The 24,858-nt window shown below is 40.3% G+C and overlaps 12 protein-coding genes across 12 annotated transcripts; 4 read left to right on the forward strand and 8 right to left on the reverse strand.

The window, feature by feature from the left end:
* Positions 1 to 554: 554 nt before the first annotated feature.
* Positions 555 to 2,632, forward strand: SS1G_07483 (hypothetical protein; the record flags this gene model as incomplete). Its single annotated transcript, XM_001591986.1, has 4 exons — positions 555 to 1,215; positions 1,671 to 1,804; positions 2,350 to 2,463; positions 2,603 to 2,632. The coding sequence occupies 4 exons, from the start codon at positions 555 to 557 to the stop codon at positions 2,630 to 2,632; spliced, it is 939 nt and encodes a 312-aa protein (XP_001592036.1).
* A 2,290-nt stretch (positions 2,633 to 4,922) lies between these two features.
* On the forward strand, positions 4,923 to 5,423 carry SS1G_07484 (predicted protein; the record flags this gene model as incomplete). The annotated part of the gene is made up of 3 exons (XM_001591987.1): positions 4,923 to 4,980; positions 5,055 to 5,090; positions 5,362 to 5,423. 3 exons carry the CDS (start codon positions 4,923 to 4,925, stop codon positions 5,421 to 5,423), a joined length of 156 nt encoding a protein of 51 aa, XP_001592037.1.
* A 1,064-nt stretch (positions 5,424 to 6,487) lies between these two features.
* Positions 6,488 to 6,782, forward strand: SS1G_07485 (predicted protein; the record flags this gene model as incomplete). Its single annotated transcript, XM_001591988.1, has 2 exons — positions 6,488 to 6,527; positions 6,595 to 6,782. 2 exons carry the CDS (start codon positions 6,488 to 6,490, stop codon positions 6,780 to 6,782), a joined length of 228 nt encoding a protein of 75 aa, XP_001592038.1.
* Positions 6,783 to 8,165: 1,383 nt separating this feature from the next.
* On the reverse strand, positions 8,166 to 8,393 carry SS1G_07486 (predicted protein; the record flags this gene model as incomplete). Its single annotated transcript, XM_001591989.1, has 1 exon — positions 8,166 to 8,393. One exon carries the CDS (start codon positions 8,391 to 8,393, stop codon positions 8,166 to 8,168), a length of 228 nt encoding a protein of 75 aa, XP_001592039.1.
* A 631-nt stretch (positions 8,394 to 9,024) lies between these two features.
* SS1G_07487 (predicted protein) lies at positions 9,025 to 10,239 on the reverse strand (the record flags this gene model as incomplete). Its single annotated transcript, XM_001591990.1, has 4 exons — positions 9,025 to 9,084; positions 9,232 to 9,263; positions 9,534 to 9,559; positions 10,103 to 10,239. The coding sequence occupies 4 exons, from the start codon at positions 10,237 to 10,239 to the stop codon at positions 9,025 to 9,027; spliced, it is 255 nt and encodes an 84-aa protein (XP_001592040.1).
* Positions 10,240 to 11,076: 837 nt separating this feature from the next.
* SS1G_07488 (predicted protein) lies at positions 11,077 to 11,346 on the reverse strand (the record flags this gene model as incomplete). The annotated part of the gene is made up of 2 exons (XM_001591991.1): positions 11,077 to 11,201; positions 11,313 to 11,346. The coding sequence occupies 2 exons, from the start codon at positions 11,344 to 11,346 to the stop codon at positions 11,077 to 11,079; spliced, it is 159 nt and encodes a 52-aa protein (XP_001592041.1).
* A 629-nt stretch (positions 11,347 to 11,975) lies between these two features.
* SS1G_07489 (predicted protein) lies at positions 11,976 to 12,131 on the reverse strand (the record flags this gene model as incomplete). Its single annotated transcript, XM_001591992.1, has 1 exon — positions 11,976 to 12,131. One exon carries the CDS (start codon positions 12,129 to 12,131, stop codon positions 11,976 to 11,978), a length of 156 nt encoding a protein of 51 aa, XP_001592042.1.
* Positions 12,132 to 12,700: 569 nt separating this feature from the next.
* Positions 12,701 to 12,886, reverse strand: SS1G_07490 (predicted protein; the record flags this gene model as incomplete). The annotated part of the gene is made up of 1 exon (XM_001591993.1): positions 12,701 to 12,886. One exon carries the CDS (start codon positions 12,884 to 12,886, stop codon positions 12,701 to 12,703), a length of 186 nt encoding a protein of 61 aa, XP_001592043.1.
* Positions 12,887 to 13,645: 759 nt separating this feature from the next.
* SS1G_07491 (hypothetical protein) lies at positions 13,646 to 14,354 on the reverse strand (the record flags this gene model as incomplete). Its single annotated transcript, XM_001591994.1, has 3 exons — positions 13,646 to 13,659; positions 13,864 to 14,154; positions 14,237 to 14,354. The coding sequence occupies 3 exons, from the start codon at positions 14,352 to 14,354 to the stop codon at positions 13,646 to 13,648; spliced, it is 423 nt and encodes a 140-aa protein (XP_001592044.1).
* A 1,349-nt stretch (positions 14,355 to 15,703) lies between these two features.
* Positions 15,704 to 17,001, reverse strand: SS1G_07492 (hypothetical protein; the record flags this gene model as incomplete). The annotated part of the gene is made up of 5 exons (XM_001591995.1): positions 15,704 to 15,757; positions 15,876 to 15,906; positions 16,416 to 16,443; positions 16,500 to 16,711; positions 16,775 to 17,001. The coding sequence occupies 5 exons, from the start codon at positions 16,999 to 17,001 to the stop codon at positions 15,704 to 15,706; spliced, it is 552 nt and encodes a 183-aa protein (XP_001592045.1).
* A 1,205-nt stretch (positions 17,002 to 18,206) lies between these two features.
* Positions 18,207 to 20,513, forward strand: SS1G_07493 (hypothetical protein; the record flags this gene model as incomplete). Its single annotated transcript, XM_001591996.1, has 1 exon — positions 18,207 to 20,513. The coding sequence occupies one exon, from the start codon at positions 18,207 to 18,209 to the stop codon at positions 20,511 to 20,513; it is 2,307 nt and encodes a 768-aa protein (XP_001592046.1).
* A 3,195-nt stretch (positions 20,514 to 23,708) lies between these two features.
* Positions 23,709 to 24,838, reverse strand: SS1G_07495 (hypothetical protein; the record flags this gene model as incomplete). The annotated part of the gene is made up of 4 exons (XM_001591997.1): positions 23,709 to 24,127; positions 24,178 to 24,527; positions 24,581 to 24,704; positions 24,790 to 24,838. 4 exons carry the CDS (start codon positions 24,836 to 24,838, stop codon positions 23,709 to 23,711), a joined length of 942 nt encoding a protein of 313 aa, XP_001592047.1.
* Positions 24,839 to 24,858: the final 20 nt, after the last annotated feature.

Here is a 24,858-nt window from a genome sequence, read left to right on the forward strand (position 1 = left end):
CATCAATTCCTCCCTCGCCAAATCCATAATCCATTGACGATTCAGGGGACAACCAACTCATTCATGGCTGCGCTGGTTCCTATTAATAATAAAAGCGAGATTTGATAGAACCTTTGAGGAATACCCTGTTGATCTTTCAAATCTTTTGATGGTATAGCAAGGTTCAATTATCTTTGGATTTCAACGTCGACAACACATCCAAGAAGCAAAAGGAAGATTGTCATGTTTTAAACAATCATAGCAATTAATTTGCTGCGCGGAGTCAGACTCATACTTCTATTCTACGAATTGGTCTAAGACTTCAACTACGACTTCGCTACGGCTTTCTAGGAATACAAATATTGGTTCAGATTGCAGATCGACAATAGTTTTTGTTTTAGAAACTTGAATAGGAGAAGCTACTGGATATATTCTAGACGACTCCAAGGGTTACTCATCGCATACTCATATCCATCAGAATACTCAATACAGAGTACACCGCAACGATCCTAGAATCACGGAATTTCTCACGAGCGATAGATAAACTGGTAGAATATACTCTTATATCAGTCAAGATGCCTTCATCACCACGAACTCCCATGCATAGTCGACAACCCTCCGCATTAGATTTCTCTCCTTCAAATATGAACCTCTCTCGCAGACTTTCAAAATCTTCCATACACACACCGACTACACCAAATCATATGATTCGAGATTTTAGTGCTAGCGTTGACAGCGTGGGAATGGATGTATTAGGATCTGCGCAAAATGGAGGAAATGGACTTGGAAATCTTGCAGACGAACTGGCAGATGCGTGGAGCGAGGACGAAGGAGAAGAACTAGAAGAAGGGGATCTTAATTTTCAAAACACGACAGCTTCGGATTCAGATAATGAAGATAGGGAAGGAGAAAATAATCATCCAGTCAGGGATAGTGGTGTTGATGTAACGAGTCCGAAGAAACAACAAGGAGCATTAAATCCAAATCTACTAAATTTAACGCCGCCAGTAGGTGGTCATGGAAGAGTTCATGCTTTGGGTCATGCGAGGACACCAAGTGAATATGATGGAAGTGATTATGGAGGAGATTCAGATTTGGAGAGTCCAGCTTTTGGACCGGCATTATTAGCAAGGATGGATATGGTAGAGGGGTTGGCAAGGAGGGGGACGGAAAATAATGGAAGTCAAGCTGATGGAGTTGTTAAGAGGGTTATTGAAAGTTTGAGAGATTTGGGGGGTCAGTCAGGAGTGGAGGGGAATACTACTAGGTTTGTTTGCACTTTTCTATTGGGTTTCTACGCCTTTCATTTTCTTCCTTGGCAGGAGTGGGAGGTATCTCATCTATACGATACAAATATACTAACTACGACCAAAGACTAGTAACAACCCACACAGCCCTATCAACTCACCTCCTGCACCAAACTCGGCTACTTCAAAACCTCTCTCACCCTCTATTCTCCCCTCTATCTGCACCTCCAACTCCAGAATTTATCGATACACTCCTTCCCCTCCTTGATACTCTCAGTGACTCGATTCCTCGTCCTACAGCCGCATCCCTTACCTCCATCACCTCTTTACACTCTTTAACAACCGATTTGGTTCAAACAATAACATATCTCTCTGATACTCTTCATATGTCTCGACAAACTACAGTAACAGCGTCTAGGAAATTGAAATCAGCGAAAGAATTAGTAGCAGAAATGAGAAGAGATGAAGAATTGAGAGAAGAAGGAGAACAATGGGTAGAAAGTGGGGATTGGCAAAAGAGATTGGGTGATAGAGAATGTGCGGGAGTTTGTAGAGGTGTCGTGGGTGGTTTCGAACAGGTTTGTGATGATTGGAGACGAAGGTTGGTGGAAAGTGCTGGGGGTGAAGTGGGTGCTTGATGTGAGGGTGAAGAAGGAATACTATTGTACAGCAGTTGAATAAAAATGCTGCGCAAAAAATCACCACCGCCGATTAAACACAAAGTTCAAGACAAAAGTTCACTGGAGTCGAGATGGGGACACATGTAGAAAGGCTTCTGGAAGGTCTTTTAGACACAGCACTAGATTACTAGATGAGATCTGGTTAGATAGAGGTGTGGATTTAGTGGGCATCATGGATGGATATCCGGGATAGATGGCAGGTTGATTGATTGATTGATTATCTGGGAACTGGTTAATTGTCTCGGACTGCTAGGTGGCTTGGTTAGATGGATGAATGCATGGATAATTTAGAAAGCAGGAAGATGAATAGATAGACGGGTGGATGGGTAGATGGATGGATTAGTCTTCCTCTTCGGATTAAACAATATGAATAAATATATAGATGTAAATATATTTATATTTGTTGCAAATTATTATAAATTGGGAGATTAATTTGTGGATAGTTGAATGTTTTTGGGTTTTGTGGTGTGGTGAGGTGTGGTGTGGTGTGGTGTGGTGTGGTGTGGTGGAATACTGAAGCTTGTGGTAGAATTAGAGTTAGAAGGTTGAATCAGAAGGTTGGTATATCATATTTGATCGTGTTGGCTAACTGGCCCAACAAATGAATAAATAAATAAATGAATGAAAATAAAAAATTACAATGGTGTGATTGACAGTGCAAAAAGTCTAAAAGTAAATATTACTAATACCTTACAGTATAAGTATAGTAAGACTTATGAAAAATGAATCCCCCTCCCTCTCCTCTCCTCTCCACTCCTCTCCTCTCCTTTCCTCTTCTCTCCTCTGCTTGGAAGTTGGGAGAATAGAGAATTCTCTGTATCTTTTTGAAGAAAAATGATGTTTATAGTTGGATTTAGATTTGGATTTGGATTTTAAAGATTGAGAGGTGGAGATAGAGAGTTGGGATGTGAGGGGGTAATTGGGAAGGAGATGCGGAGGGTAATGAGAAGAGAAGAGAAGAAAGGGGAGAGAGGGAGGAAATGTAAGAGAAAAGTATCTGGACAGAGAAGCATTTTTATTCTAGGAAGGCAAGGAAGAGCTCTTATTTATTTATTCATTCATGTCAGTGTGAAGGAGAGTGGTGATTAGCTTTTTCTTTGAATCCCTTTTTTGTTTGGGGGGGGTAAAACTGTCACTGGGTAGGTAGGTAGTTATGACTATCAGGATCTTTGTGTATGTGCTAGGCTGTTGGAGTGTAAATAATCACTATAGTAAGATTAAGGTTAGTTGTTGATTACTGATTGCTGATTCTTGTCTTGTCTTTTCTTTTGGGAGAACATTAGAATTGAATACCTGAGTATATATTAATGAGATGAGATGAGATGGGATGAGGTTTATTTTTTAGAGATACTTAAAACTTAAGGGTTATTAAGCTGAGCTGGATTTTTGGATTGGGTTTGAATCTTTCTCTCTCTCTCTCTCTTTCGTCATTTGGTTTCGAGGCTTGCATTTAGAGAGTCTTATTTATAAGTTAAAGTTACAAGTAAGTCAGTTAGTCATAAGCGAAAAGTTTAAGGATACGTAAAATATTGCTTGCATACATGTATGCGCAGACCAGACAGTAATTAGCATTTGTTTATCTAAGTGCTCAGTACCTACCTATTGATTGATAAGTGCATGCTTAGAAGGCTGGATAGATAATTCATGTTGTATTGTAGGTAATGTAGTAGGGAATTGGTTTTCTATAATTACCACAGCTTTTCCTCATGGTTGTTATTGTTGGTGGGTGTAATTTTCTATTATGCCTCGAAATATATTGTGATGGATCTTGTCTTTAATGAATCTGGGGCTATAAGTTAGAGATATGACCGGAATTTTATTGCTGAGCTTGATCCTGCCTCTTGTATGACAGTATAAGCGGGTGGGACTACTAGTTGCCCATATTCCTCGTCGTCTCCATTATGGACCGTTCTTCCTATTCATTGCTTGCTTTAAATTGTCGAGACTTTCATGCTCGAATCTTGAGAACTGAATTGAAAAGTTTTGTCCTTGGTTGGAAAATATTGGGTAATATGATGTGTGATGCGATGTGATGTGGTTTTGTTCGTAGTCACAGCAAATGCAATAACACTGGTAAATCATTCACTTATGCTCATGAGACACACTCCTAACTCGAGCAAACCTAAGCTATATTGAAAGACTTCACTGTGCACTGGAGTCTCTCTATCCATTAGCACTCTACAGAATCAAAGCAATTGAGATATGGAGTAGGTTATACTAGCAAGTTTTAGCTGTTGAGTCGGTGAAATAGGTGGGTTTTCGATGGTGGACTTGTTGATTAAGAGCCTAGTAAGGAATCACTGGGCTTGGGGATGAGGTGTCGAGCTAAGCTAGCATTCATAGATGTTTAGGTGGGTGATTGATGAAAAAGCATCAAAAGCAACGGTGGTTAGCCGTTATTATTGACAGCTATTTTTAGAAAGGCATAGCAATAATGGGATGGGATGAGAATAGGCTTTACTATAATCTCCCTTTTTTTCCTTCACAATGCTCCCTCCAACTCTATATAAACAAATCATTACTCTCAAAATAATAGTGCATGATCATGCACTCTAGATCTCTTTATTGACAAGGGCCGCCTGTGGGGTGCTCTGTAAAGAAGTCAACTTCACGTTCTCTTTTACAAACCTCTTATAGGATATAGCTTTTATATAGGTAGCTGAATTACACTTTTCGAAGTATTGAATAAAATGGCCTAGTGCAAGTTTTCGTGGCCCATGCCTCACCCGTCCCTATATTCACTTTGATGGGTCGATTATATAAAACCCAGCTTGATGAGCAAGATTCCTGCGGACAAATAAGCGGGCAAAAATCCAAGGAGATATAGGTGGAAGAAGCCTTACTATTCATAAATGTACTAAATCTGTCGTCACAATTTTCTAAGGTATTTTTGTAAGATTAAAATCGAAAGTAATTCGTTTTTATAATTGTAGTAATATAATCTTATATTATGGGATGAATAGGAGCAATGTGAAATCTATTCAGCAACGGCGAAAATGCAAACCTTAACTTGACAATGATTGATGATCTAGGGGACATCGACAACCTGCCATATATAATAGAGATTCTAATGAGTGTGTGGAGCGTAAATATCCAAACAGATGTTCTTGGTGCAGATATCAATATCTTCCATTGTATATTTCTTGAGTAATCGATTTCAAGAGCTCTGAGTTCAATGTCAAAGGTTTGTTCAACATGGTGCGTGTATTTTGAATTACATGGTGCTTATATACGCAACAAGGAATGAGCGGTCATTCGTTCTCGCTAAACTTTTGAGGGGTTTGGTGGGTGAGGCGGGGTTAGTATGTAGTGAGGGGAAGCGAGGTAATCTTATGAGTTATTTAGTAAATCATTATGTGCATTGGTTAGGTTGTGAGTCCTAGAGTATTGTCGAGTGATTTTCTGTATAATTACCAATTTATTCACTTAGATAAATATAATGTATATAATTCTAGCACTGAATGGTTTCAAGAGCGCAATATTCTACGATAGCGAAAGACAAAATGTTTGCAGATGAACAAAAAAGCAAAATCTGCATTGAGGTTTGCAGACAGCAATATAAAGCAAAGCCGTGGAGAATGGCTATGCAATTGTTCGAGCCTATATGATTAGTTGGAATAGATACGCATGTTTCTGTCTGACCCTCATTTGATTCCTTTGCCAGATAAATTCCTGTTTGTGTGGAAAGTCAAGGTCATATGTCACGGCCTATTGTCTGACTCTAGAATTTCATCACCACAAGAGACAACTAGGGTGGCAGCAGAAATTCTCGACAGCTTTTGTAGTTTCTTGTGGTTACCAATATCTGTTTAGTAAATATGGGAGTGCTTGCCTAACTACTTCCCAGCTAGCTCTGCCGTAGTATGAATTGTGCATCTCTAGATCTATACACCTTGACAACGCTTTAAAATTGGGCTTTTAGATTCAGTACTACAATACGTCATCTTATACTAGCCGTGACTCGCATGGCTCGCTGATTCATTTGCAGTGATCGCTGATGCTCAAGGATTATCTAAACAACCCTTCATTTGAATCAAGTCCTACAAGGACAGTTACACAGTTAATAATAATAAATGTCCAAGTAATCAAGTCATTTATAACAGGATTATATTAAATGAAATCGCCATTGCTAATCCAAGTATGATACTTCATAACTACTATGAGATACACGCCTAGTTGTACAAGAAATCAAAGCTGGAGCTAGAGCTAGAATATCCAGAACCAAGCAAATTCTTTGTTCTTCAGATAAGTCTGCGTTCAATTATGAACTGCTCATTTATATATGACTTTCCTTTCGTCATTCTCATCATTCACTTCATCCGTAGATCTGCTTACCATCTAATTCTCCAATTTTTAGAGCACCAGAAGACAAAAAATACCAGATTTGTATCTAATATTTTCTTTTTTCAAGATCCTGTTCTGGTGTAAACATGAGACGGTTCTAACGAATTCCCCGAACAGATATTCAAGACCAGTCATATCTTAGTTGAAAAATCAGATGATGTTCTTTATTGAAAATCTGCAGCAATACTATCATATTGGTTCTTAGTGGAGATTTGATTTAATTCCCGGTTTTCAAATATGATTTCTCTTGTCCCTTCTCCAGAGTCATCATTTATTGGTATGTCATTCGGCTGGATATGTCATATTATATCCTTATTTCAGCAGGTTTCTAACATCTAGTTTAGTTCTAAAAGGTCTTCGGAGATGGAGGAGCCTTGCGTTGAAAGATTTGAAAGATTTTTACTTCTTATTTAATCAATTCCCAATGGATTGGCATCGGAAATGTATATTGCCTTTTCCCATATATGCGGTTGTAATGTGCGGCCATTTCATGATACTATTCACTTACTCAGATTTCGCTCAAAACCTGTAGATTCGTTCAATCTTTGAGTTCGTGCAAAAGAATAAACTATTCACTTCTTTATCTGCGTTCTCATACCTACTGACAAGTGCATAAATAGCTTTCCACAAGCGCAGACTGATACGATTAAATGATTATCCCGCTCATAACTAGTGGATATATGAGCTAGATCTAGGATTTTGGGTCATTGACATAAACCAAGGTGCTACGACAAAGCAGGACATTTAGACTTCATGCAATCAGACTCGAGTATTTTGTAAAGCTTTGTAGGTGACAGTATTCAGACTGAATGATAACGAAAGAAGTACCACAAGAAAATAACGATCTGGAAAGTCTATGAGATTAAAACAGCAGTACCTGGTCTAGTTTTTAGAGTACGCTTGTAATATCTTATCGGAAATCTGCACATGAAACCGGAAGCCCTGGTGGACTCGGTTTTCTGTTATAATTTTTAGAAAGCAGTAAACAAGTTTTGCACATTCTTATACTTACGCATCTATCGGCCTCCATACATAGACGGATTTTTTCTAGTCATGACTCTAGCAAACTGGAAAATTATAGAGCTAACAAAGCTAAATATCTATTTTATCTAACATCCACGAGATAACCCTGGTACCTTGCTGATTATTTATATTCCCCAAGTCTAAGCTTCGAGTTCCAAAATTGAACGGAATAGAAAGTAATAAGTTGCCTTTCAAGTTTTCTTTGTGGAACAATTTTGTTTTACTAAAAAAATATGGTACGGATTAGTTCAAGAAGTATTTATTTTTAATTTCTCTGGTGAAATGTATTTATGATAGCAAAAATATTCCAAAATATTGTCGCCAGTTCTTTCTTACAACTTCCATTGCCACACCCATAGTAAAGCTCTACACTGCAGACATAAACAGATGAGAACCTTGCTTCACGCAAATCCTTCGCTTTTTTTGGAATCATATACACGTATGAGACACCAGTTAAGAATGTACTGGGTAATTCATTTGCGGCTGCTCAATATCTCTCCGATGTTCATTCTAGTAGGTCTTTTGTCATGTCAAGAAACGCTGTTCTCTCAAAGCTTTATATACTTAGTCTTTCAATAGGAAATTTTACGGCAGAATACTACTCATAAACTGTGGATCTAAGTATTCACTTGATTTACATCTACCAGGATGCTTGAACTTTGCTGTAGTTTGCTTATCGTGGCACATCTAACAGGAACTTATGATTCACTTAACCCATTTACGGCATAGTAGTCCATTCAAAACCACATATTATTGAGATGCAAAATTTCGCGATGTTATCTCTATCCATCTTGATCTTCTCTCATTCCAGAAACTCGGCATTTCTACTCTGAGGACAGAGAACAAAACCGATTAGGAATTTCTTGGAAGTTCTATTTTTGTGATCTTTTTTCTAGTAAAAATCGGGAATCTCCTTTCCACTAGGCACCATAGCTGTCAAAGAATTGGAGCACTTTAAAAGTGCAATCATAGAACTAATTCTTGTTGCTTTCTGATTCATAGTTGTCATTATTCTTATATTGCTGTCCATTTCCATCTTTGTTATCTCCTTCATGAAGGAAAGATATGATCCTGTGAGCCGCATTCTTACAGTGAAGTCCATACTCTGACGGCTGGGCATGATTTCTACTCCAAAAATGAGAAACCAAGTCTCGGATTTGTAAGCCTCTAACTACGCTAAAGGCATAGTATTACTTGATGTGACAGCTATTAATGTTTGACACAACTTTCAAGGACTTCTATTTATACTCATGGATGTAAGGTCATCATGGGCCATTTTACAAGATCGAATATCAGCGTTATCACGTAGGTGTCCTCTCATACCACTTTGTCTCATGAGTCATGTGAATATTGAATTCAGAACTAGGTTAATGTAGCGTGATATTGGTGGGTCGCGCATATGTGGGCTCGTTTACGAATTATTTAAGATGCTCTGATATAGAGTTGATGACTTTATACTGTTTCCAGTTATATCAAGTCGCTGAAAAGTTTGAGCAATCCATTCTAGTTGTTTGGATGGTTGAGATATATATACAAGATGTGAGGGGGGGGGGGGGGGGGTAATCATTTCATCTCTACATCAGCAATCAGGATTTTTGCTGTTAGTGTTGGTAGTTTGTTGTCGCTTGAACTATTTATTTTTATTTTGTTTTTACTATCACTAGATATTCTATACTACTATGAGCTAACAGTTAATTTCATCCTAACAAACCCCTATTCCGAAAATGTAAGCACCAGTGATATTTTGACATTCAATTATCTATGCATGCCTTGGCTTCTTGGAGACCATGTACCTTCTTTCCATTGAGGGTCTATAGTTTTTTTGAGAAGCAAAACTTAGTATTGTTAACTATCATTTTATAAACAAAGTAAGATTATATCCTCATAAGTGCGTCTCCGAGATCATCTATTGGTCCATTTAATTCGTTTAATGTCGACTATTTCCCTCTCTCATCCACAACATCATGTCCATGATCCTTGAGGCATTGGCCTATAAATACTATCTTTAGGATCCTCTTTCTCACAATCTGCAGCATAATTCCTTTGGAATTTGAAGTATGCCAATGGATCATGATGAAACACCGATATGAGCTGCGGCATGGATGGCCTATCCTAGAGATACACGCTCGAGAATGATGAACGGCTAAATTTCGATTCATCTTGGCATCAAATTACGAATTCAGGTAGGTTTTCAAAACAAAATCTAGGGATTATGAATAGAATCTTGTTCATTTATCGTCGTTTGATTGGGTTATCATACCTTCACCCTTCATAATCGTTGTCATCCTAGATCTATCTTTTATCACCTCAGTCAGAATTCTAATCAATAATTCTATGATTATTAATTCGCATTTTATTTATAAATAATCATGTATACATATTGCAAAATTTTCCGGAAAGTGCTATAGATCTCCTCCCTCATGCCTTCATTTATAGTAGCCATGTTAATGTTCAAGAATATTTTGATAATCGTAGCTATGTTTATACTGCTTTATAAAGTCAAGAAATGCTTTATTCAATTTACGCGAGAGCAGTTATTTCGAGTAGGTATGATTATGCCTAAGTCCAGGGAGTGTAACATGATTGGTTGGAGCGGGGTATACAGCCAGACATAGCTCTATTATTTAGTTGATATATCATTCCTTTGTTCACTGATTTTTCTTCCTAGTAGGCCCGAAATATATAGAACCACTTTTCCTCCCTTGTGGATGGCCTACCGAGCGGGAAAATCTGTTCAAGAAGCTTCTCATGGAAGAAAGTCTATTTGAACACTCTGCAGGTGACTTCCATATTCCACAGAGTAATTCCATTCGTTGTGAAGAAACTAACAAAAGAGCGCGGTTTGTTTCTTCTTCCCTCCAACTTCTCGAGATGGTTAATTTAGAGCGGAATGTGTGCGTGTCTCTCATTAGAGTTTGCTGTTTCATCGCACGATACCTTTCTGGGAAATAGTAAGCAATAATCATACTTCTGACAAAAATAACAATACCATTTTTACCAGAAGCTTCGAAATTAACGTCCAAGATTGGAGAATCGTTGCATATAGATGTATTTCGGTACAAAAGTCATACCCAAGGTCTCCCGAAGCTAGGGTAGCGAACCACCAGGTAGATTTCCTCATACTTTAAAAATGCTGGCCGGTGGCTTCCTGTCTGCTGTTTGGACCAACGAATTGTAATTTTGAGGAAAATAAATTCGGGGGAACAGGCTCCTTTTAAGTTTCCGCTCGATCACTGGCGGCATCCTAGCCGGCCTATAATTGCACATATATATGAGGTATTTTCATCAGATATGATATTCACTTGTAATGCTTCGAATTCTTCAATCGCGTACTCTCAATTATTCATGTGTCTTCTGCATAACTCTGTCTATTTAAGAAATGCTCTGAACATTTACTTTCCAAATCAGACAAAAGGAACCGAGGGATTATCCACTGTTTGTATAGCTACATTAATCAAAGGTTCTTGAAACTCATTTCTCCGATGACTTGTGATATTCTTCGAGTCATAATCTTGCCATCTTAAAGTATTGACATATTATCCATTTCCAGCATCGACGACACTGGTGAGCTTTTGATAAAAAAACAGGTAGATATCTAAACTGATTGATTTATTAGCAAGTATTTCTGTTTCGTAATATGTCTGAAAGGATTATTGGTTCGTCTATTACTCTGTACCAGAGTAAAAGGCTTAATTAATCACGAATTCAACACAGCAGTCCTTGATATAGAGTCCAAAGCGGTCACGTTATTCATTTATATGTCACCACTGAGTAATTCTTGCATTTGCAGAATAGAACACAAGTTATGGACCGCTACCAGGGACAAAAATGTTTCCATAATGCTTGAAAATGTCTCGAGAATTCAGATATTTCGTGTGATCGTCTAGTTTTAATGCTTTGTCTATGCTATGCATTATGTGCAGAGAAACTGAGAAAAGGAGTAGAGAAGAGTAATAGCAACGGAAAGAGTGTTCGGCAACAACGAAATGTATTATAAGCAGACGGGACCTCGACACAAATCATCTAGTATAATAAGTACTTTGGCCTCCAAGAAGCACGAAAGAACATGTCATGTTTGCAGTAGAGAACTGGTTCTAATTTTAATGATAATACGAAACCACAAATACTAAGCCTTTAAGTAGCAAGAGCTTGATTGCATGGACACATAGTTACTCTTGGAATCCACATGATTTACCATTTACCCCGCTGTATCTAAATTGCTTCAGTACCTTGGTCAGTGGATAGAAAGCTTATTACGAGCTCTTAAGATGCTCTGTTCTACCATTATGAGTATCAAAAGCAAGAATGAAGCAAGGGACAAGATGGCCAAAGGATCGAGAAGTCATGATCCAATATTAGAGAAAAACGCTTGTGACACTCTCCGTTTCGCTCAAAGCTTTCTAAGTCAAAAGTACCAAGAAGGAATTAATGTATAAATGACAATGAGGAAAGATAAATGATAGAACTACGTCATAACCATTTGGTTACTGCCATATAATAAAATGTTAGGGCAGAGTGATTTTATCACATCAAAATAGCTATACTTAGCTATACCAAAACTAGCGGTGAAGTAAAGTATCTCAATTTAACACCAAACAAAGCCAAAAACCCATCAGAAGCTTCCTATCATTCTCATAACCACACAACAAGACAAATCCAATATCAAGATCTTGCCATTAACATTCTCAATGATGAGAACACGTCAACAATCCATCTCACCTAAGCATCCACCCCACTTTCGACCATCGTCACCAGCATCACCAGCATCATCACCAACATCATCGTCATCACTCGGGTCCATCACCAGATCCCCAGCATCACCGCATCTAACGATGCGGAGAATCTCCTGACATCCCATTGACCACTCTCTTCCTCTCACTCCAACATAAGCTTTACCAAGCTACCTATCTAACCCAAAGCAAACAAACAAACCCAGCAGGTAGCATTCCTCAGATATGCAACAAATACCACCAAGTACTCGACAACACTCGTGATGCTATCCAAGCAAACTTCCAAGCCCCAAGATCGTCACTCTGCATACTATATTTAGAAGTACCAAGGAAGAGGGTAACATTTTGACGACGTGCAACAAATTCCTTCGAGTACCTTATACTATGGGGTTTCATGACAATTCCAGGGAACCCCTATTTTCATCTGTCCTGTCCGGAATCCACGCTATGTTCATACATTGGTCTCTGGTCCAAAGGTTGCCACTCTTAATACCGAGCGGAGAATTGGGGAGATAGCAGTACTTTGCAATTTGCCGAAATACCATGAACTCCGCTCCTTTTTCATCCGCCCATCCTAATCCTTATGGTCATTGAAAGAAACACATCTTATCTCCACTAACATTCCACATCATCACTGTGTACAACGAGCAACCCCGAAGAAAAAACTCGCATATATAGGAATTCACGCTAAGCTCCTTTAGATGCGGAGCGGTAATAGGCTCGGCAGTCGGTAGTGAACTCGTTCCCGTTTTCGGCCTCGGAATCTTCCATATTCAACAACCGGTCTTTTACTCTCCCATCTGAAAATCCGCTCAATAGATTTATGGTCCATAACAATGATATGAACTACATTATTATCATCATTATTATTACTACTTAACATGATTTCCACAGATACAGGTAAACAGCAATTCGAAAAATATCCGTACTGTATACATAGAAGCAATCCCCGTCCGTCCGTCTCCGTCTCCGAGCTTTTCATATACTCCGTAACCTCCTTTAGTTATTGCTTAGCTAAAACCCTATTTATTAATAATACGAGTAGCCAACCAAGCATCCATCCATCCATCCATCCATCCATCCACTTTCGCAGAATCCTCGGGGAGTAAAAGAGGAATGGTGACTTTTTAAACTTTCCACCACCAACTAACCAACTACCTACCAACCTCTTCTTACCATATCAAGGAGTACATATCGGCGAAGCTTCTTAGTAAAAGAAGGAAGGAAGGAGCTTGAGTATCGATTAGATATGCAACAAAAACTTCCACGAACATTCTAATCTAATGTTCTAGTGTGAAACATGGGGTTTTTAATGGCGGGATGAAACGATGATGTTTATTGATAATTCCTAGTTCGTTGTCTTTATTTATCAGAGACCCTGAGGGAAGCTTTTATTTACTTCATTTTATTTATTATTATTCTAGGTATCCTATGCTATTTTATGTTGAAATATTCCCGCTATCTACATACTCTAGATGTTTATTAATAAATATTCTTCCATTATTATGTATCCTAGTCGGATGTGTGTGTTCTCCACATACTTTATAAGAAGTGGAGATAAACGGTTATTACGTGAGACATCGGCTTTGGATTGACACTTTTTTTAATATAGGGAAAATAACGCAATAGGAGAGTAGATATATCAGGTAAGGAAGACTATTGATGTATATGTAAATGATGAAGACGGAAAGAGGAGGAGTCAGGCAAGCAGTAAGGTCTATTAACTGCTAATTGAATAGAAAATATATACAAATTAGAACCCCACTCAACATCATCTATCACCAATCCCATCCCTCCTTCACATGAAAACTAAACCTCCAACTCCCTATTTACAAGAAGTCCCCTTGTAGATAAACTTACCATCCGAATTCTCACACCCACAAGTCCCATCCACAGGACTCTTAATACAAGTCGAGCCCACACCAGGACTAACCCCCTCATTACCCCAATAAAACACCCAATAATCAGACTCAGCCGTCAAGTGTGATTTCGCAGGCGCAGCACAGGTATAAGCGGAACAAGTTCCATAGGGAGCACCGTGTGCGCCATCATATTTGTGGACTTGTTCGAAGACGGCGAAGGTTTGCGTGCCGGCTACACGGGTGTTGTGGGCGCATTCGGCGGCTTGGATGGCGTAGGAGATTTTGCTTGCTGTGAGGGGGTGTGTTAGTAGAGGTAGTGGTGGATTTGAGGGATGGGGGGAAGGAGGGAGAGGAGAGAAGGGAGTATATACGTTTGCAAGCTGGAGATTTGGGGTAGAAGCCTTTTGTGTTTGAGGTAGCGGGTTTGAGGGTTGCGGATGCGAGAGTGCTGAATGCAGCGATGCTGACGAGGGTTTGGAGGAGTTGCATTTTGAGATGTAGATTGATGATTTAATCTTATAATATGAGATGGATAGATGGATAGATGGATGGATGGATGAGAATACTAATACAAAATCGAGAAATATCAACATATTTGTACTTTTCCAGCCAGGTTGAAGTTCGGACACAGCGAAATGATATAATGTATATTAAACAAGACATCTATTGAAAGTTCCACTTGATCGGGGAGCTAACAATCCACCTATTCAGCGATCTGGGGTTCTTTACGTGCAGATAGGGAGGAATAGAGCGAATAATCCATGAACGAGTAGGTGGGTCGTCCCAATATTTCTTAGATGAATTCAGGGGAAATGGAACTATGAGGAAGAATATGAAACGTCTTGAGATTGTTTGTTTCGGTATCTACATATTAATCATTCATGTATTTTTATTAGCTCAGCTCATCTATAGAGGTTTCTTAAACAATGTGTTCTGCTGTGTGTGTATTTACCACGGAATTCCGTCCCCATATATTTTGATACGAACCTTCTCTTGAGTTGAGGTCTCGACATAATATCTGATACTATCTGGGTATATCCCCACAGTGATCAGTAATCTACAGGAATCTAAGAATTGTAGGGGGTTACTAGCTTAAATGTTCATACACCGTTCGAAAAGCTTTCCAAAATTAATCCGGACCTCGAGATAATCCTGATGGAAATATGGACTAGAGCTGCTGTGTTCATATAAGAGAGTTCAAGTGAGCAAATTCTAGATTGGATAATAGACGGAGTACCCCGTGATTGCAATGAGCAGAGGTTTTTCCGAATGAAGATGAAGGGGTCCTGACGACCTAGACTCTGATAGCCATTCATCAGACTAAAGAAACCATCAGAGTTCTAGAAGTGGCATTCTGAAGAACGTGGATTACAAAGTTAAATCTGACTTTGAAATAACCTTATGGATTACTCACTCTGTAGAATAGTGTGAATATTCCCCAAAATAAGCTTAAAACCGAGATCTTCCCGAAGCACCTACCCTCCTCCACATCTCAGCTCCATGCAAGGGATAATAAACTTTCCTGATTCACTTTCCGTTCGCTCGTGTTTCAAGTGGAGATCTCCTAGTACAGGAAAAAAGACCACATTAGACGAACTGTTTCCAATAGTCTGTCTCCACTGGGAACAGACCGAGCTTAGTATATAAAGAACGTGAATACCTCCGATTACTCCGATATTCTGGCACTACCATGAATATCTATAACGGTACTCGGACATTTTGGAAGGTCATTTATATATGCACTTTGCTCCCGCCTTTCCTCCCACCTTTCATTCTTTGCATCCTCCCACCTTTCCTTCCTCGGATCCTCCCACCTTTGCCCCTATCTCTCCTCCCACCTACTTCCCTGTCGCCTTATCTCCTTCGTCTTCCTCTCCCTCCTCCTCCTCCTCCTATTCCCATTTCTAAGTATACTTCCTTCTGTCCCAGGTATCATCTTTCATCTTCACCCAGTCAAATCCAAATCTCAGCACCGCCTCAACACAGCAAGAACATTGTCCCAGAACTCACAGCCGTAATCTTTACAATGACGGCATCTAGGCTATATTTCATCAGGTAACAGGTGTTGGCTGTCCGTTTGGAGCTCCTCAAATGGTAGGTTATATGCTTGGTGGTTGGCTGGGAGGTAATCATATATCTGATATTCTGTTTGGATTTGTAAAGCGACATCACTTCCTTTGCTGATGCTTAGGTTCTGCTGCAACTCATTATGTTGAGATCGGAGAAGTATTGTATTTCGTGCACGCTTTGATGTTTGTAACGATTTGGTGATATTAGAACGTAGCGAAGTGCCGAAGTTGACATGGAAGAGAAGTCCTAGAGGTCAGTAGAGCACAGGTGTTGGTGGTTCGGCTTTCGAGTTCCTGCCACTTTAAAAAGATATCAACATTCAGTATTCACATATAACTTCTTTGAGCTTTTGTTAAAAAAAAGTTCAATTGTGACTATCAAATCCAAAATTCAAAGTTTTCCTTCACGATGTTTGACCGTGTCTCTATATGGCATATAAGCTGTTATTCAAAATTATTCCCCTCATTATCCAATCCTTACTCTCCAAGAATCTTGTCGGCGCCGGAAACTAGAAGTGTTGTTAGCATATTGTCTTGTGTACAGGAAGAGCTTTCCAAAACATACCAGTGTGTCCAATGTTATCTGGCTCGATGTTTACACTCTTAACTTTACCACCCTCAATGACGATTGCGTATCTCTTGCTTCGGTTTGTGCCCAACAATGGTGCAGCTTCGAATTCGAGGTCCCAAGAACGGGTGAAGCTACCATCTTGATCGGCGAGGAAACGAATACCACTCTTCTTGTCTGCGTCGAGGGATTTTCCCCATGCGTTCATACTGTTGATAGGATGGTCAGTTAAGCTCGAGGTAAGTTAAGGAAGTGGGGTTAGAGGTTCTTACACGAAAGCATCGTTGACAGATACTACAAAGACCTTTCCTGCAGACTCAAGCTTTGGGTGCATAATGAAACCAGGAACGTGGGAGTCAGAGCATGTTGGACTGAAAGCAGCTGGAACACCGATGATGATACCGGAACCTTCACCAATCTCGGCAGCAATGTTGACCTTGGCGCCTGGGTTGCCCTCAGCGAGCTCGATAGTTGGGATAGAATCTCCGACCTTGACCATGATTGCGATTATGTGTGTAGGATGTTAAGAATGGAAGGGTAGATGGATGTGTTTGATGTGATGATGATAGATAGTATGAAGTGAAGCTGTTGAGATGATGTGAAATAATGAAAAAAGAAGAAAGAAAGGAGGGGTTAAGCCTCATACTTAACTATTCTCTGCGAGCCACCATGAACCACTATGAACCCCGCCGTAACGTCACTGGCGCGTAAAAGCTGCCCTGTGAGATGGTGCTATGAGCCACATTGTGACGGATGTAACTCCATAACTTCAGAGTATTTGGAATACTCAGAAGCTCTAAGAAACTCTAGGAAGGTCCTGTTGGTCAAGGTAATGGAAAATCCACTTTTTCGGCGTCTGTGACACTCTCGATAAGGGACTGGTGGACATGAATTACCGGAGCTCCAAAATAGACAATTCACTTCCTCCTTTGGGCTGTGGTTTGATATTAATGCATGTAAGGAATGCAAGAGAATTCAAAATAGGTGTAGATCTGGTATGAGATAGACAATGTGAGGCGGGATGAGTTCGGATTGTGTTGGGATGTGTTGGAACATGTTGGTTCTTGGGCTGTAGCAATCCATTTTTCAGGGTATTTTCGGGGGCACGGACTCCCGGAGGGGTTCCGGAGAGCCTCACATTGGTTGAATAAGGCGCTACAAGGCTGTTGGAGATAGGCTATCGCTTTCTATCATACACTGTGATACACTACACAGTAGGATAAACTCCGTAGAATTTGGAATTGCATTTCTTTGGTAACCACAAATTCATCTACTTCTCCACCACCAACAAACATACATTATTGCTCTTCCAAGGCCCAGAACCAGTCCAGGAGTACCGGATTATCAATCTACTCTATTCATACACGTATGCCACTATCCTTATCAATTTTTGCTGACAATTCATCATCTAATCATGAACCATCTAGACCCTCTCCTCATACCTTTTGCTCGAGGAAGCCATCTAGGACCCGTCACATTTCAACCCTGCGATATCGACCTTCCGAATTGATCATTAACCCGCGTACGAATAGAGTGAAGATCATTCCAATACCGGAGGCACTTGGGAATACATTCTTAAATCTGCCATACAATACCTGACATGACACCATTAGACCCAGATATTTTACAACTGCGCCGAGTTCTCTTCAACTACCTATCCACCCGATAATTGTCTGCTACATACCGACGACTAGATTATCCTCCATGGGTAATAAGTTATCCACTGCATATATAAGATCAAACAGTACGAATATTGTCTCAAAGGAGGTGCATCCTGCTAGGTTGACTGCGGCATACAAGCGATCATACAGACGATCACACAACCCGTATGTATATCAGTTCGAAGTAGATCACATTATGGGTAAAAAGACGCCCAAGAATTACTTTGTAGTATGTCGAGGTAGAACAACTGGAATTCTTAATGGTTGGGCGGAATGTGAGACATCTACATCTGGTTTTTCTGGTGCCAAATTCAAAGGCTATGAGACACGCGATGAAGCTCAAAAAGCATGGAATGAATGGCTGAAGTTTCAAGGCATAGAACCAAATCAAGGCGCACCACAAAATACACTAGAGAATGATCTTACAGATAGGTCTAAGTTTGTAAATCACACCGCTGTCAACAACGATCTTCACGGTCGTGTAGGTCCAAAAAGAAAATATGAAGACAGAGAATCTTCTGTTGACATCAAATCCGATGCCGCAACAAATCCTTCTCCACCCTTTAAGACAGAAGATAGTGCTATATCTGCAGAACAGATCTTTATTGACCTCACAGAAGGTCCAAATCATACGACCTGCGCCAACAACTTTTCTATATCCAAAGAAGAAATCGCTCCTGCACTTAGGAAGGCAAAACTTGACGACGATAATCTACCGTTAAATCCTTATATTGAGATCCCAGATTCCCAATCCGACATTTCCGATGATACCCTTGACAATATTACATCGTCCTCCGAAAATCTTCCCAAGCCTGTTGAACTTACCGCGGAGCAAAATACGGTGGTTAAGATGGCAATGAGTGGAGATAATATTTTTCTTACTGGCGCTGCTGGATCTGGCAAAACAGTCACATTGCTACAAATCATAGCACAACTGAAGAAAAAGCTGCAGGACGATAACCCAGATATCCCCAAAGTTCAGGTTGCTGCCCCAACTGGATTAGCGGCCCTGCCGTTGAATGGAATAACCACGTATTCCTTTGCGGGTTGGAAACCGGATTCTTTTAAAATATCTCTTGACAAGCTTCTTCATCCTGATAGCATAAAGAAGAGAACAATCAAAGCGCTTAGGAGACTTGAAGTACTTATCTTGGAAGAGATCTCAATGGTTGAGAGCCAGTTCATCGAGCGTCTCAGTTTACTTCTTCAAACGGTAAAGCAAAGCCCGGAACCGTTCGGGGGTATTCAAGTGATATTCCTGGGCGATTTCTATCAACTTCCCCCAGTAAAACCTTTCGAGCATTGTATGATATGTGGAGTTGAAATGGTTGGGGTTTTTGATCGTGTTTGTAAGAGTGACTGGTGTAAAGACCGTCCGGACAATATCTCTTTTAAGCCAGGTGATAAATGGGCATTCAATGCCCGTGTGTGGGAACAGCTCAATTTTAGACACGTCAAGTTAGAGCAGATTCATCGGCAAAAAGATGAAACGTTCAAAGCTCTTCTAAACAAAGTGCGTGATGGTGTTGATCTGAGCGACGCAGAATGGCATGATTTGATTCGCCCCAAGATCCTTCCTCCCAATGTCTTTCCTATTCGCCTAATGTCAAAAAGGGTTGACGTTGACAGCTTCAACAATTCTCAGTTGGACCTGATACAATCAGAAGTCAAGGTTTGGGAGGCATATGACGATTCATGTCAGCTCTATCGAGGAGAGTTTGATTATCTACGTCAGCACGAGATTGACAAAAAGTTGGAGGAATATAGAATTGCCATTTCAGAATACCATCGTTTCCCAAGAAGGTTAAAGCTAAAGGTTGGTGCAAAAGTAGTTTTGCTTCACAATCAAGAGCGAAAATCTGGCTTGGTGAATGGTTCACAGGGTACCATAGTCGGGTTTGTGAATGCGGAAAACTGGCCAGTGACGATCAAGGGTGACCATGCAGATTGGCGAAGAACACAAATGAATCGTTTTACGGAGAAGAACCCTTGGAGACCCGTTGTTAAGTTTGCAGATGGGAAAGTGGCTGCAATTGCACCAGTTCCGTCGGAGAGTTTAATGGGAACGGTGAAGGATAGATATCTTACTTGTAGGACTCAAATGCCGCTCCTTCTAGCATGGGCTTTGTCGATTCATAAAAGTCAGGGTATGACAATGGAACATGTAGAGGTATCGAGGAATGATATTTTCGAGTCGGGTCAACTATATGTTGCTCTCTCACGGGCAACGAAGCTGGAGGGGCTTACGGTTACGGGTTATTCTAGGGAACAAATCGCTATGGATGAAGATGTTGTCGATTTCTACCAAAAGATTAAATGGGAGAAGTTGCAACCTCCTCCTGCTGATTGATTTTGGATATTTAAGTTTCAAGCATCACATCTTTCGACGGCAGCCAGCTATGAATAATAATCACTGGTAAGCTCATCTCATCTCTGTGATACTTTGCGGACATTGTGACTGAAACTTCCAGTCAAAATCTTCGCTATAGAATTTACCAACTCTCTGCTACTCGACCAATAATCCAGAATTCTATCATAGAACAATACTTCACTCCAAGTACAACTGGCAACAATTCAGTAATATCAGTCAACAATACCAAACCCGGGTCTAAAAATCCAGACTACCGAAAGTTTAAGTGGGGCAACAACCGTTGCCCTGACAAAAGGGAAGCGAGGCTGAGCCGGATCCACACATAAAATCTCTTCAACAAAATCATTTCTCGACCTACTTTCTTCACGTCAAATCACACATCACAACAAATGGCATCGCATCAATTTCTACAAGTTCTTCTTGCTACTGCTTTAGCTGATGCTTTGAGATCTGAAGATGTCATTGTCCACATCACCTTGTTAATGTATTCAATACCTGGATTCTGATAATTCGCGACATTACTGTCATCATCTTCTATTAAATGTAAGCATTCCCTCCAGTTCAGATTTCGTAAACCCCATCCATTTATCTATATGTCAAAACAACAACACCAACAACAATATGATGAGCAAAATTGGTCCGTGTTACTGAGAGGCCTCAAGAACCTCGTCATGGCGATACAACCGAGCACTTTGTGCATCTCTGATTCTATACTCTTACTTTTTTCTTCTTTTTCTTTTAACTTCATTGATACGCGTTCTACCGTATGTTTTTTGGGGAGAGAAATTGATACTAATTCGAGAAGACAGGACGCAGTGTAATGTACGAAATTGTGAGAGATAAGTTAATGACTCGGGGGAGAATGTAATGAATGGTATCGCAGATGGGAATGAAATCGTCCGATGGCTCCAGCACTTGAGATCAGGTATTGGATGTAGAAAAGAGCCACGTAAGAGTAGGTTGGATCAATGGCGCAAGTTGGATCTTTGCCATGTCATGTCTCTCCTATAATGATACCCCTTCATTACATTGTTATTTTTGCCTTTGTTTTTGCATAAGCAATATACCCAGATACCCGTTCCATTGTCTCGAATAGATACTTAGATACCTAGATACGTTTAGTATAGCGCAGCATAGAGTAGCATAGCATTGTATAATACATCATATCAATAAACCTCAATGAAATATCACAAAACATTCTTTCTTTCGCTTTCCCTTGCAATCAATTGCTCACCATTCTATACCTACACAATCTTATATTTATTTAATCTGGATAAATTACATTTCTCTCCTTCTACTGACTCATCGCTAGTTCATTCTCTACCAGGTGAATACTTGAGTAGATATCTATCTATGTGCTTCTCTCTTTACTTCTATTGAGCGAAGAGGAATTTTTTTATCATTAAAAGGATTGTTGAAGTATTAGAGGTGGAATTTGATACTCGAGTTTACTTGAATACCTATACACTTAATAAATTATGTTATGAGCATATCAAAGCTATTTTCAGAAAATCACTTGTCTGATATTTATATATCAACAGATAGAAAATCAAGATTGAATAAACCTATATAGGAAATCTAAATATCTACTATATAATATATAACGACGATACAAACTATCAAACCCAGCTCCTCAACTCCGCACTCAATAACTACTCTACTCACACACTCATCTCTTACTATTACTTCATCCCACCATTATAAGATGCTACACGAACATACAGCCTCAAAAAAAAAAAAGAGCAACATAAACAACAAAAGAGACAAAAGAAATCCACTCGGTACTACCAACCTTTGTATGAACCCGACAGAAAAGAAAGTATTATCATGTTTCACCCGCCACACGGGAAGGGAAACTTCCCGTCCCAAAGTGTTATGATATGGCTCGTGTCCCCATCACCCATGCCATTCTCTCAATCGAACCATGGGATTTTCATCGTCAATAAGACATCAAAGCCTCGGTTGCCTTACGCCGTGACTCCACATTCCCTTACCTCAAAGAATGTAACAAGCTCACAAGCCCAGGTTTCAGGTCATCAATCTCCATCTGTAAGGAAATATAGTAACATCAGTCAGCTCTTAGTATTCGTAAATCGGAAAATTACCTTTCTTTGTTCTTTTTTCTTTCAGTAAACGCTTCCTTTCTTTCTTCTGACTTAATTATCGAGGAAATAGCTTTGTGTGAATGAATTCTTTTCTTCATGATAACTACCGTGTGCATCAAGAGTGATACCACGTATAGCCTCAGAATTGAGAATATGGGAAGTGCATCTTGGCGGAATGCAATATTTTTGAGCGATTACTGGTCTCGACGGCATTGCGAAATATGTGATATGGATGCAATAGGCATGGTTGATTTACGACTAGTCGCCTATATAATGGGATTGATGAATGTTTCTTTGTTTTGTATGAATGCTATTGTGTTCTTGTGAGTAGGGCGAATGGGGGCGAGCACGACAAGGTGGCAATTATCATTATGGGCGACATGGAGTGAAATCGAAAATATTCTTTTTTTTTTTCGTAATTAACGAGCACGTTGTAACTTGTTGTCAACATGTAATATGTCTCGAAAGCATTTGCGAAATATCTTTTTTGAAATGTTGTCATGGGTATTAATTTTGAGTATGAGTTGCATCGAATTCTTTTGTTTTTATGGCGACTAAAGACGAACGAAGTCGACAAGACCTTCGAGGTGTATAGGCCGTGGCAAATTGGTTGTGATGAAAATCTCAGCCTCAGCTGAATATTGGTACATGGAGGACATAAGGTGATGAGGGAGAGTTGATCGTGAAGAGCCAGTGATTTGTCCCATGGAAGAACGCATCCCTATACTAAAGAATCGTCTTTGCTGTGAACTCCGCCCAGATGACCGTACATCGAACCGAAAAAACCTGAATATTAAGAAAGAAATCCTAGCATCCGTTGTAAAAAGAAATCAAAAAGGAATCGTGTTGTTTTCGCTCGAAATCCGCCGAAACAGTTGTAAAACCGCGCACTTATTTTGCCTTTTTTCCGTCACCCGAAGCTTTGGACCATGATGAATACAAACGAGAAGAGAAGCACAAGTGGAGGTACACCCGCATCAATGAAAGTCGTAGATCCAAAGCCTTTTTTCGTTCTTCGAGATCGTACGATTTAACGAGCAGGGCGCTCACCACCTATGTTGGTTAGCAATTAATATTCACGACGGGAATGTCTATCATCATCGTAGGCTCTACCTCCATATGGCTCTCGAGCATCTCCACGAGGAGCTTGATCACCATAGGCAGCAGCAGGAGCCGGGTCTCGAGCTGGTCTATCATCACGACCACCTCTGTCGTATCCTCGATCACGGTTTTCGTATCCTCCTCCACGGCGTTCATCACCTCCACGACTGTAACGATCACCACCATCACGGGGTCCGGCGTAACGATCGATTCCACGTGGAGCATCGTTGTAATCATCGCGATCACGGCGACTGTAGCCTCGGTCTCGGTCATCTCTGCCACCATAGCGTCCACCACCATAAGGTTCATAGCGGTATCCACCACCACGGCGACGATCATCGTAACGATCTCCACCCCATCCACCACGAGGAGGTCCACGAGGATCCTCTGTCTTTCCGTTAGTTGTGTAAGTCAAAAAAGAATGTGTTGTTACATACCTCTCTTTGGTGGACCAAAATACTTGCCAGGGGTTGGGGTACGAGGACGAGCACGGCGAGCCTTCTCAATGCTCAAGGTTCGACCTTCGATGACCTCACCTTGTAATCCCTCCTTGGCAGCATCAGCTTGATCAGAAGTGATCATCTTGACGAAACCAAAACCACGGGATTCACGAGTGTGGGGATCACGCATGATTTGGCACTTCTCAACATCACCATATTTCTCAAAGAGACGAGAAACCTCTTCTTCGAGAAGACGTGGGTGGATACCAGTGACGAAAAGGTTAGAGCCTGGGTTGACTGCACCATCATCTTGAGGGCCAGGTCCACGATCGGTCTTGGGTCCGCTGCTGTATAGTTTGTTAGAATGTATTATTTGTGTTTCGTAATCAGGTCCACTAACCGCTCATCGGCACGGCCATTTCTATCAGGAGAAGCAGATCGGCGGGGTCCTCCACGTGGGCTGTCATTGCGACGGGTTGGACGAGGAGATGCACTGCGATCACGCTCGTAACGAGGAGCCTCATCTAAAAGTGAAGGAAAAAACTTAGTAACAAATTCGGATTTATCGCGACTGTTTGAAGGGATGTGAAATAAATGATGAGTAAATACCTTCGTAACGAGTGCCGTTCTCATTCTCATAATCCATGGTGGAAGTCATGATGAATAAGTGGTGTTATT

The sequence above is a fragment of the Sclerotinia sclerotiorum genome, genomic scaffold (genome assembly GCF_000146945.2).
Source record: "Sclerotinia sclerotiorum 1980 UF-70 scaffold_9 genomic scaffold, whole genome shotgun sequence".
Classification (NCBI taxonomy): domain Eukaryota; kingdom Fungi; phylum Ascomycota; class Leotiomycetes; order Helotiales; family Sclerotiniaceae; genus Sclerotinia; species Sclerotinia sclerotiorum.